At 38.0% G+C, this 12,249-nt stretch overlaps 1 protein-coding gene across 5 annotated transcripts in view; it reads right to left on the bottom strand.

Moving 5' to 3' along the window:
* Positions 1-12,249, bottom strand: part of THSD4 (thrombospondin type 1 domain containing 4) — a 317,288-nt gene that overhangs the window by 210,234 nt on the left and 94,805 nt on the right. For all 5 annotated transcript variants that reach the window (XM_062627009.1, XM_062627000.1, XM_062626986.1 and 2 more), the window contains one exon: positions 1,830-1,932. In XM_062627009.1, coding sequence (XP_062482993.1) covers positions 1,830-1,932 — 103 coding nt within the window. The remainder of the gene's footprint in view (positions 1-1,829; positions 1,933-12,249) is intronic.

Below are 12,249 nucleotides of genomic sequence, written 5' to 3'. Positions count from 1 at the left end.
CAAGGCACAGAACCTCAAAAGCTGGCTCAGAGAGAGCTGGTCAAACAATGCAGTCCAACAAGGGGCCCCCTCAGTCCCCAAGAGCAATACAATGACAGCAGTACATGCTGGTCTTCCAGCTGACACACCCAGATGCAGCCCTACACACATGCTTTTTACTGCTTTCCATTCAAAACTTAGTGTCAGGCTCTATACTACAAGACAGACATGACACCTCAGCTTATTAACAGTAGCTATAACCCTTTTCTCCTTCTAAACCTATTAGAATGAAGGTAGGGGCAATAAAAATATGAGAACCAGGAAGAATCCAACAATCATGAAATAAACTTTCCTGTTCCTTTTTCAAATCTCTTATTTTGCCTCCCTTTTGGAGCTGAGAGCCCAACGAGTTTTACAGACTGAAGGAAAGTAAAACGTACACAGAGCACTAATCGCCCCAGAGCACATCACTGACGCTGAAGGTACATGCAAACGCGTAAATCTTGCCACAGTGCCTATTTTAGGACACACAGGGGAAGGCACTGCACTCAAGGTAAAACATAGTACACAGAAGGCTTTATTTGAATTGAAGTCTTCCAGCAAAGAGAAATCCCTGCGAACATTGACTGTAATACATTAAAAACCATGGCATAATGTATTATTTCTACTTAATTGTGTGGCATTGTTTTCTATGTAGCTACTTAAACAGAAGGCAATAAAAGCCATATTCAAGAGACCCTTAGAAAAATACAGGTAAATTCTCTTCCTTGTACTTTGCTGTTAAATTTAGAAATGATAAGTAGATGGGCCTATATCCTGCATTTTAAAATTTAGGAGAGACTGTGTTTCCGTTTGGAGGGGAGACATTGCACTGGGAAAGAGCACACAAAGCCTCTTGGTACAGGAGACTGTGGGTAACGAAGTCATCATTGTACTCTTCTACTAGTAATTCACACAAAGTGATAGAATGGCCTCAGAATAATAAAGGTAACTATGCATATGTATTTCTTTATGCATAAACCCTTTTTGTCTTTGAAGTTGTGTGGAAAACAACTTTCAAAAAAAAAGTAAATTTAAAAAAATAAGACAGGAACTACATTCCTCTGAATCCAGAGACACACTTGAAGATCATTTACCTCATAAATAATCATGAATCTCAGCTGAGTTGGGCCCAGCTCTTGTTTACATAAAGAAAACAAAATAAATAGCTATTAACAAAGATGTTTCTGGAGAAAGGTTATGGCCCCCAACTGAGTTTTTATCCTCCAAAGGTTAGGATTCTAGAGGGGTGGCAGACCACTCCTAGTGCTGCCACTGCTATGTGTCCCAGGACAATCAGTTCAACATGCAGCTGGGGAAGTCTGTAACACAGTTATCCCTCCCATAGTCATCATCCCAACCATCAAACATGCATTAGAAAATACAGATTAGACAGCCAGACAGTCCTGAAATGAAAGCCTAAGGACCATGAGTAACATGCTACACTGGTTTAAATAAAAATTAATCCCATTTACTGAAATGGAACTATACTGAGGCTTTGTCATTAAAAGTGAATACATTTAAAAAAGAAGACAGTTAACATGTAGTAGCTGAAATACTGTTGCAACAGTATATGGAGCCAATGGTGTATACCAGCCAAAGTAGAACTTACATGCTTTCATCCCTGTAAATACTAGAAATACTGATCTGAGATTATTGACTTGTCTGCCCATGAATAAATGCAGCAGATGAACAGAGAAAAATGAGGAAGATACAGTCAAAGCATGATGGCTTCCACTGGGTAAAAATCACATTTACCTTTCCAAAACACAATCTGTATAATAATACAAAACCAAGTTGTCTTCCCTTACCTTCTGCAAAAGGTTCCCATTCATAAAATCGACCCATAAATGGCTTGTTATTGTACGATGCACACTGCACCTCTCTGATATTTCTGCTGCTTTCAGGACACATCTGTTTAGACAAAAAAAAAGAAGTCACATTAGAATCAACAGCAATGTTATGACTGCTTTCTTACTTATTTACTCTAGAAAGTTAATGAAGGCATTGCCAAATTCTAATCCCAATGAGATTAAAACAGGTAACAAACAAGCAAAAAAAAAAAAAAAAAAAAAGAATTTGTGGAGTTGAAGGAGCAAGAGTTGTACCAAAAAAGGCCATTTTTTATTTAGCTGTCATTTTCGTCAGCAAAAAGATGACATTTCAAGATAAATTCAATAAATTACACCCAAATCATTTCCTGTCCACAATAGCTTCACATTTTTCATTATTAATTTTCTGGGCTCAGATTCAGCAGAGTTGAAACACTGAACATACATGCTTCCATAACTTATTAAAAGCTGGCCACACCAGCTTCTTCTCATCCTATGCTTCAATACCATATTACCACTTTTTCTTTTTTATTTCAACATGCTGTTACTACAGTGATGTCCGGGGTTCAGTTGTAACACTCCTTTGTATTTTAAGCTGTGCCTCCAAACGCTCACTTAAGAGTTCTTGAAGCTAAATAGTCAAAACAGCTTCCTATATACAAGCATGTGCACACACACACGTATTGAGGCCGGGCAAGTTTTACAGATAGAAGTAACATCTTTTATTAAGTCAGTTTCAACACAAGCCTTTGGCAGACAAGCCTTACTTAGATGTGAAGCAGATTCCAAAAGTAAATACAAGTTAAATACTTAATTACTTTGTTCTGCCTGTATCCTCACACTCAAGCAGTTACAGCAGAACGCTATGCTGTGTGTGGGCACACACAAAGGGGAGAAAGATCTCTAGAAAAGGTGGGGGTTAATTAGAACAATGTCTATCCATGGACAAGCTTTGGTCTCAGATGCATTCTTTTCAGGTAACCTTTAGATTATCAAAATGGCTATTAAAAACACTATTCAAGAGCAATACAAACACCTGAAGAACCGGGCTAGAACAGCAGAATATTTTTTCCTATAGGAGACATTTCAAGGTAAATCTAGAGGCAACATTATATGAAAGCAGCATGGCTAAATAACTGTTTTTGAAGGGAACAGCAAGAGGATTAGTAAGAACAGCTCTTGTGGCAACTCAGTTCTCTTACATCTGTATAGGGGAAAAGATTGGTTGTCTTTGCAGTAAAAGCCAGCACACCAGAGGTCCCAGAGGAGTCTGCTTTGTATCCACCATCTCTATATGATGACGTTTGTAACTGGATCAGCGAGATGTTAAAGTCAAGATCTTTCAAGTGGGTTATAAACTGTACCAAAGACATGCCTGGGGGAAGGTTCATGGACAACTTTATCTTCTATGAGAATCACAGTAACAAATCTTCTAGAATAAATACTGTTTCTGGCCAAATGGCCATCTGTGCTTTGTACACCCACCCTTTGGAGATCTCCAAGTACATGCAAATATTGTTTCTTCAACAAACCTTCTAATGAAAAAAAAAAAAAAAAAAAACACACAACTGAAAAAAAAGCCTCCTGAAAATAGGACAATGAGCCACCAAACTCCATTGGGAGGGTGGGACCAAAAGTCTTTCTAGTGCCACATGCTGAAAGCAAAGCTCTATTTCCGCAACTGAAATACACATCCTTACGTCCGTGACAGCAATGCAGCAAGGGAAATTCAGCTGCAAGAACCAGCCAACCATGGCTAGGAACCTTACATTTGTCATGGAAACCAATTATTGCACATATCCCTAAGGTGAAGGGATGGAACCTGAGCTAGCATAAATTAGGGTCACCACATTGACTTACAGCAGAATGACATCAGTTTGCACCAACAAAGAACGCAGCCTGAAGGGTTTCTTTTTGGAATGTTCTTCCCTTTTTTTTTGGCACACATTTTCTGACAGCCTATTGTGAAGTTTTGTTGTTTCTCTTGTTTTTCCTTTTCTAAGCCTTGTGCTCGTGTGTACCAGTATTTCTGGCTCATAAACCATTTCCTGTACACCCCGTTCATACCAACTGCAGATAATATATGAATAAAAAGACCAAGATATTCATTGCTGTTGCCAAAAAATAGTGACACCCGCCCCTTCTAAGATCATTTTTATATAGCTACAATTTCTGTTTTTAAACTTACTGAAAGTTACTCACAGGACAGAGGCCCCATTGCTTTAAAGCAGGACAAAGGGCTGACAAATACACTCAAAATTGTGTGGATCAAGCCAAAATCAGAAGAAAAGGCTAACTCAGTAACATCCCTGCTATTTTAAAAGTCCTAACCCAGTCTTCTTTCCCATATTTCTTTCATCAGATTTTAACTACCAAATAAAGTTATGAGTAAAAATTGGAGAGTGTGACCTACAGATTATGCTCATTTTAAAATGTTCCATGAAAGAGTTACCCACCATGTACAACTAGTCAAACTTGCTACAGTTTATGAATCACCAAGGCTTAAAAAAGTTATACCGTGCTCTATGTTACAGACTAGTTAACATCTATACACTATCTATTACCCCTACCTAACTCCTTAACGCACAGCTGCATGAAATGACAGTCTTACGCCACCTCCTGCTCAGCCCCCCTGAAAATAAAATCCCGGAGCTTTTTAGAGAAGACCTAAGAGTGCCAGGCACTTTCTCTTGGCCTCTCTTCTTTATGTACTCCTTGAGCATGCAACCTACCTTTACACTTTAATTTTATTACTGTCTCTGACACAAACACATATAGCTTGAATGTAAAACTCCTAAAAGACAGCAACAAGCATTGGTGTGAGAAGATGACAATGCCAAAGCTCATAGTTACAATGTCTATTAGTTGTACTTCATTTTTTGCTTCCCAGCTCACACACTCAGCTGGCAGACACAGGGAGCTTACTGAGGACAGATCAGGCTGCACCACATGCAGCAGGTCCCACCTGTGCTTGGCTCACACTCTGTCCGAGGGCCTGCCCATGGCAAATCCCTACACTTTTCCTGGCCCTCTCCCACACAAACAGCAATTTTGCTTTAAAAAGCAGGCATGTTGGCATGTTTACAGATCAAGAATGTTCCTGTGGCTAAGCCAGAGTACTAGGATTTAAACAACCTGGATCTTTCCAAAATCTCCCAGAGGCCTTTGGAATGAACTTTGCTAAAATATTTAGCCTTACTGTGTGATTCCCCCTACGTGATATGAGAGGGCATTAGGATTGTGCTGCCTCGTAGGGACTTGAAAAGTTTTGTTGAAAACAGAATGTTGACTTTATTCATTGCTTTTTTAATCACAGATCCGGAATTGTTTCTTTTTTCCTCAAAAACTTAATTTTCTTTTGTGATTATTTGAACAGTTACCTGAAGTTTTTATAGGGGTGTTGATAAAAAAAACAGGATGGCCCCTTTGGGTGTTTGTAATAAAGAAAAGAACAGAAACAAAATCTCCTTTTTTAACCAGGTGTGTGGAGGCCCGATAGGCAAAACATACACATTGCATCTATGAAGCTAAATCTCAGATTCCATCATGTAAAGGCAGATATAAATTATCTAGAAAACTACCCTGTGCTGGGAAATGTTGTTTTGGGGTTTTTTTTTTATAATTATTATTTTTTCAGTTGTGCACTATAAAACTAGAAACAGCACCTAGAATCCATAACCTTATATGGGTTTAGATGATGTCTCTCCTAATTAAAACGTGCTGCTTGGAAAAAACAATGCTGTAAAGTATTGTCCTGTAAAGCAGGACCTTTGAAGTGACGGACATTTTCTCACCAGGTAAGATGCTTCCAGAGCTTCCACTGCTGCATCTTGATGCAGGTGTTTCAAAGAGTATGACAACCTGGCCAACTTCTCTTCCTGTACTTTCAGAACGTGAAATAACAGCAGCAGCACAGCACTGTGTTGATGAGGCATGCAGTGCTTATGACAGAACATTTCAGAAATATCCTTTCGTGGGTTTGGACCTTAGGTCAAATTCTTGAAATGCATCTGTCTGCAGCTGACAGAAACTCTGTACTTCTGAAATAGTAGCTTTATTTATGCCTCAGTTTCATCTGAGACATACAGGTATGAAAATATTCTGAGGACAACAATACAGAGTACTTCTCTTTGCCATGTACCGTTACAACACTCTTAAAATGAGCTGCTAGTGCAGCTAAGACTGTAAAACAAAGAAACCACCCTATTTGCTTTTTAGCTTTTGGGAAACATTTGAAAAGCACAGGGTTTTAACCAATCTTCAACACCTTGGTTAATTAATGAAGTGCTGGCAAAGCACCAGAAAATTATCAGTCTGCCAGCAGATGTGCACTCACACTGGATGCAAGCCTGCCATTAGCAAAGCTGTTTGAAAGCTGCACTGAGATAATGCACTTCTGGAAATGCGTAAATGGGCCATTTCGATCCTGAAACCACCTCTAAAGGCAATTAAAACATTGACTAAGATTTTTGGCACCGTTTCATTTTTATGACCTACAATCACCAGACAGGCCCTAGAGTCATTCTGGATTCTCCAGACTCAGGCATAATTCACAATTCATATTTTCTGTGTGTACAATACTATATATTAAATTAATTCCAAGTTGTACTAGTTGTACTCCAGTTTTCATTTCCTGCAGTGGTTCTATCTAATCATATTGAACCTTTGACATTCCAAAGGATAAACACATCTCCAAAGAAAATGAATTAAAATACTTGTTTCTGAAACAGTAATCTGAAGATTCTTCTTTCATTTTCAGAACATACTCTTAAAAGCAGCAAGTTCCTGCAATATGCAGACTATATACATTCCAGTTCTTTACACAACAATCCTCCATGTCTGCAGGGAACTTCTGCTCTGAAGTGCCTTGCTCCTCCTGAAGCCTATGGAATTTCAGTGTTCACATCTAAAAGCAGAATCTTGAGTCATTCAAATTTTAACCCTTCTGCTACGTTTTTTCTCTTTGCTAAGAACCACAGACACCCCTATCAGTGTTGCTTAGAATCAAAGCAACCTAATTTTGTCTAGCTGAAAACACACTGAAAGACCTCCAGAATTTAAACTACTGGAGATGCTTTTACTCCCCTAATAGTTCTAACTTTCAAAAACAGCAACAAAACATGAAGATAATAGTCTGCCTACTACAGACAAAAATAAAGTCCACTGAATGTGTCTAGATACCCATGGCACAAAATATCAGGCAGGGGTTTTATTCAAATGGAATTGGTGCTTCTGAAAAACAAAAACATGCAAGAAACGTTAAAACATTGCATGTTTAAAATAATGCGAAGGGCAGCTCTGCAGTAAAACCAGCGCTAGCCAGCTCTAGTTACAGCCCATGACCACAGACAGTACACTATAAATGTCTGGCTTGAAAATGGAATAAAAATTAACATCTGTGAACACACTGGTATCTGGACAAGTTTACAGGGAATGAGCACCTGTACTGCTGAAATGTCAGCACTGCCTGAAGCTATGAATTTACACCTACATGTCTGTTGCAATGGAGATTAAGGTTAGTTATGACAATTGTCATAAACTACTAACTTTCATTACTAACCAGAGAGACATTCTGAAGCAATGCTGAGTCTAAGGGAGCAAGTAATACAGGTTTCTTTTTACCCTCACTGCTTTCAAGGGACTGCCTGTCACAGATGGAAAAGACCTTAGAGGTGTGCACAATACAAAATCATTCTATTTCCGCCCACAGCCCATTCAGCTGGGAATGAGATTGTGTTTGGAAAATGGTCCATGGCAGAGCTGTACAGGGGGGTGCCTGCCTTCCCTGAGGTACGTGCTGTCTACCACTGCCATGGGTAAGGGAATCGCTACCATCTCAGTCTGGAACTTAAGAACCCTTTTTTCAATTAATGATTTCAGCTTTGCACTAAGAAAGTCCTCTGAATTTAACCAGAACAGTCTTTAAAGTGTTACCCAAACCTAATCTTTACTAACTCTTTAATGTATCAAACAAATAAGGCATTAATGCATACCATGGCAAGGGCAACTGTCACTTTCCCTTCCATAACACTTTACAGATGAAAACACCGTATGTCTAATAATGGGGAAGATCAACCCAACAGATGGAAAAAGAAGTATTTCTGCTTAACTTTACAGGTTTGTGGCTTTTTTTTAAATTCTCATTGACAGACCCTTGTGATTGGATTGAAATAACTTATTTTATTTAAGATTTTCAACAACTTGTAAAAGATTCAAGTCCAGTTTTGGTTTTGTTAAATAAAATGTTAGCCACTAACCCATCCCACACAAAGCATCTACACTGATCTAATGTGCATGACTGGAAGAAATTGGCACTGTAAGCTTAGGAGGGGCTCACCAAAAAGCTAAACTAGGAAAATCAACTGTTCCTCAGTAGTACCAAAAATGTGTCAAGGAAATCATCCATTTGTGCTTATTGCTAAGATTTTACAAATGCTATTCCAAAGAAACCAAACCAAATAATCAAACAATAAAACAATCTGAGAAACAATAATAGGTTTCTAAAAAATCTAAGTTGAAAAATTAGAAAATGGAAGACAAATACTGAAAACAGACCTTGCTGGAACAGACTATCATCTGGTGTAAAGTGATATGCAAGTGTGTTATGGAAGTCAGAGCTATGTCAATTCACACCTGCCAATGATCTAGCCAGTTGACTGTTGCTAGTCTTCTTTTTGATCCAGCAAAAGACCAGATGACTGTCAACCCATTCCAAAGCCTTTTTTTCAAAATGTAGTTACTATTTTACTGTCACAAATTTCTTTTAGTGCCCAGTTCCCTGAGCAAAGTAGTACTTCAGTACTGAGACTGGAGTGCACACAGAATGTTCTTTACATGATCCCAATCAAGCATCAAAAGCTTGGCATTTGCAACAGAAATCATAACTACTTTGTACAACAGCTGTTCTCAGTCTCAGCAGTATCATTTTTCTATGTAAATAATAAAAAATCCACAAAATACAAGAATCCCTTCATTCAAATATCTATTTTTAGAAACACGACATAATGCTCAAGGTGCTTAAACTGCACACTATTGCCTCATTTAATGTAAAATCAATGAAAAGTTATTTCCATTTGACACAACCTGGCTCAAAGTCTGAAGAATGCCTTAACATGGAAGTTTTCAGCCTCACTGCAGATTCAGTGTCTCATCTGTCTACATTGTTCCAACTATATCTGAAAAATAGAGCACGTTTTAACAGTGTTCCTCAGAAAATGTACAGTTTATGTACTAAAGATATTTTAATATATAAGTAGCATGCTTTATACTAGAAAAATCAGCCACTTGAAAACTCTTTTTGAAAGGCCCCACCAACATCAGCTTTGAAAAACCCTGACACAAACTCATACTTGATGTAACTCTAGTGAAATCAACAGACTTCAAGCAAAGACGATATATCTAGTCCTTGTAGTTTGTAGAAAATTATGTCAATGCAGTAAAACATCTATTTTAGTGTTTCCAGCAGTATTTAAATTTTTAAAAACAATGTTCTTGGAGCAGCTTATTCATTTTGGGGTGCAGCCTTTATGTCACGAAGGTTTCACTATACTCTTCTATCAGCTTCATCAGTACAAGGAAATAATCCTTTACGAGTTTTCGGTATGAAAGCCGCATCAATTTAAATGGAAATTCAATTGCATGCATTCCATTTAAATGACTGGCCTTTGTGTGGGAGGAAGGACTACCTGAATGATTCTAGCAGAAGGGCTGAAAGCTTAGGAAAGTTTGATTTGTATTACCATAATATTCCACTTTCTAAAAATTCTTATTACAGCAGCAATCACAATATTCTTAAAGAAAGATTTCTATTCTAACTGACAACCTGTCGCCTGACAAGCCTGCTGTTGCAGGCAACAGAAATGTTTATGCAGTGCTATATGAGGCACAGAAGTTACTACATTTAGGGTGAATTCTGTTAAGTCCATTGAGAGAATGCATTTTGTTCTTTCTCGATTAAAAAAAGATAAAATAATACAAATAGATAAAAACCCTACCTACAAAGTGGAACAATTCGTTTTCCACAAAAAGTGAACAGTTATAGATCATCATTAAAGCAGCTTAAAAATAACAGAGTTTGCAGGAGCCAAATGTAACAGAAATTACAGCATTACTCATGTTTTAGAGCCCTTGTTTCCAACAAAAATGAGGTTCTGATACAACACGCACTGTTCCTGCAATATATTCTTTCTTCCCAGGTCATACTACTTAAAAAAAACCCAGCACCTTTAACTAGTAGATGCATTTAACATATTTTATAATACTTCGGTAGAGCCACAGCTGGTAGCACTGTCCATTTACTTATGAATTTGTCAAACTTCAACTGTTCAAACTCAAACTTTCCACTCCTGGTATCTGTCTTAAGTCTCATGTTTTTGACTGAAGTTTTTCATCCCAAGAAGGAGTCTGAAGGGAGACAAGAGGGGGAAATGCTTTATTTTGTTCCCATGCTTCAAAGATTCTGATAATATTTTTTTATTATTATCTTTTCAAAATAGAAGTGCCTGTTTTATTTAATGAACAAAATGAAGTCAGCTGAGAAAGTCGGCTTGTGTCAAGAATGCATCCTCTGCCTTTATATGGAAATCTACCCAAATAAAGCCAGGCCACAAGATTCTGAAAAAATGCTGATAATCATACTCTGTACATGTTCAGTCAAAACTTGTTAAAGTTCCACAGCTAAACTGCTGGAACAACCTGTTTACAAGAAGTGTGTTCCACATCTGAGGCTAAAAGAGGCTGAGAAGTTTTCCAGGAGCTATGGGTATGCACTCCTGAGGTCTGCATCAGAGGCAGGCACTCCAAATGAAAACTCTCTGCCCTTAATAGCCACTTCAGCCTGTTGCAGGCAGCATGGACAAAGCAAGGAAGAAGCCTAATGCAAATGCCTGTCCTAAAATGCATGGAATACTTTGGAAAACCTTAGGACTTAGGACTGGTATTGAAGACATCAGACTGGATGATCAAGCCAGCTGAAGAAGGTACTGAGAAGAAAAAAAGTGAAACTGGAGAGAAGCTGGGGAACCTAAGTAGAAGAAGGAGAGATAGGAGGCAGAGGAAACGGGGAGAAGAGATGGAAAATATTAAAGTACTAAGAGAGTGAGAAGTGAGACAGCAAGAAAATATAGTGGGACCACTTCTGCAAGAGGGAAGAAGCAGAGACCGGCTGTATTTGGCAGAATGTCAGAAACAGTTGTGAGAAAAACCTTTGAACACCATGGCAAAGCATTTCATTGCCCTGTAGAGCAGTAGGGGGCAAATGCCTTCTACCATTAGCTCAACTGCAGTGGTCTGATGAGTCCTGTGAACAGTGATGGATTGCATGATGGTATTCTGGTTTTGAAGGCTTTTTTGATTTTGTTTTACAACTATGTAAAACATACACAGTAAGTCAGATGACATTAAAAGAATGTTTAACCTCAACTTAGAAGGGATTGTCCATACAATTACTATATAATTTGGCTCTTTCTTTTCCTGCAAGGTCCAATCTCAACTATACGATTACATGCTATTTTTTCCATATGATCTGCAACTCATTCAGTGTGCAGAATGGACTTACTCTGGGGATAATCAGGAATGTTTGGTTAGAAGAGTTATTTACATAATCTGTCTTAGTGACTATAGAAGTTAGTAAGTATACAATGGACATGAAAGTCTGCAATTTGTGGAACTAGCTACTCTACTAGTTTGAGTGGAAAATGTCACACATGGTGCAATTTACTTAATCCAGTCCTTTCTCAGTTTGTGAACTATGTGCTTTCCAATCGGGTCTGACTGAAAACCTCCAAATTTGATTTCCAGTTGAGCTGTGAAATCTAATTAGAGTTTTGGCCAATGCAAATTTTGCTTTGCCATTGTTAAGTAATAAATAGATAATGAACACAGGAAGAAAAAGATTAATCTCAATTACTCAACATGAAGCATTAAATTACTGAATGCTTTTTTTAAACCACGTTCTTCCATATCTCAGCTCCCTTTCTTATAATAGAGATTAGATCTTGCTGTCACACAGCAGCTTTGTGAATGTTAAACATTGTAGTAATAGTATCAATGACTAGTCCTAGAGAATCTCATCTTCTGTGAGGAGCATTTTAAGGCAGGGAGCCAAAGGCTGAATAATAAAAATAACAACATTGAGTAGTGTATTACTAATAACTGTTGGTCTATGCAGGGTCCCTGGGGTAAAATAATAAATTATAAGGTAATTAAACAATTTTTCTTAACAGACAAGAGTTACCATAGGATTGCTGACAAACCTCTAGTGCTGAAAGCTCTAAATCTTTGCAGGTTTGACTTTTTCGTGTTAGAGAGTCCTTTTAATGGCACTTTGCTGCTCAAACTGAAACTACGCACCATCACAAAGTATTGTCATCAAAAAGTGACCCAAAGTGAGGTCTAAAAC

This window comes from Pezoporus occidentalis, unplaced genomic scaffold (assembly GCF_034315485.1).
Source record: "Pezoporus occidentalis ecotype Australia unplaced genomic scaffold, CSIRO_AGI_Poc_V1 ctg11, whole genome shotgun sequence".
In the NCBI taxonomy this organism is placed as follows: domain Eukaryota; kingdom Metazoa; phylum Chordata; class Aves; order Psittaciformes; family Psittacidae; genus Pezoporus; species Pezoporus occidentalis.
The sequence above is the reverse complement of the archived record's forward strand: the minus strand, read 5'-3'. Positions and strand labels throughout refer to the sequence as shown.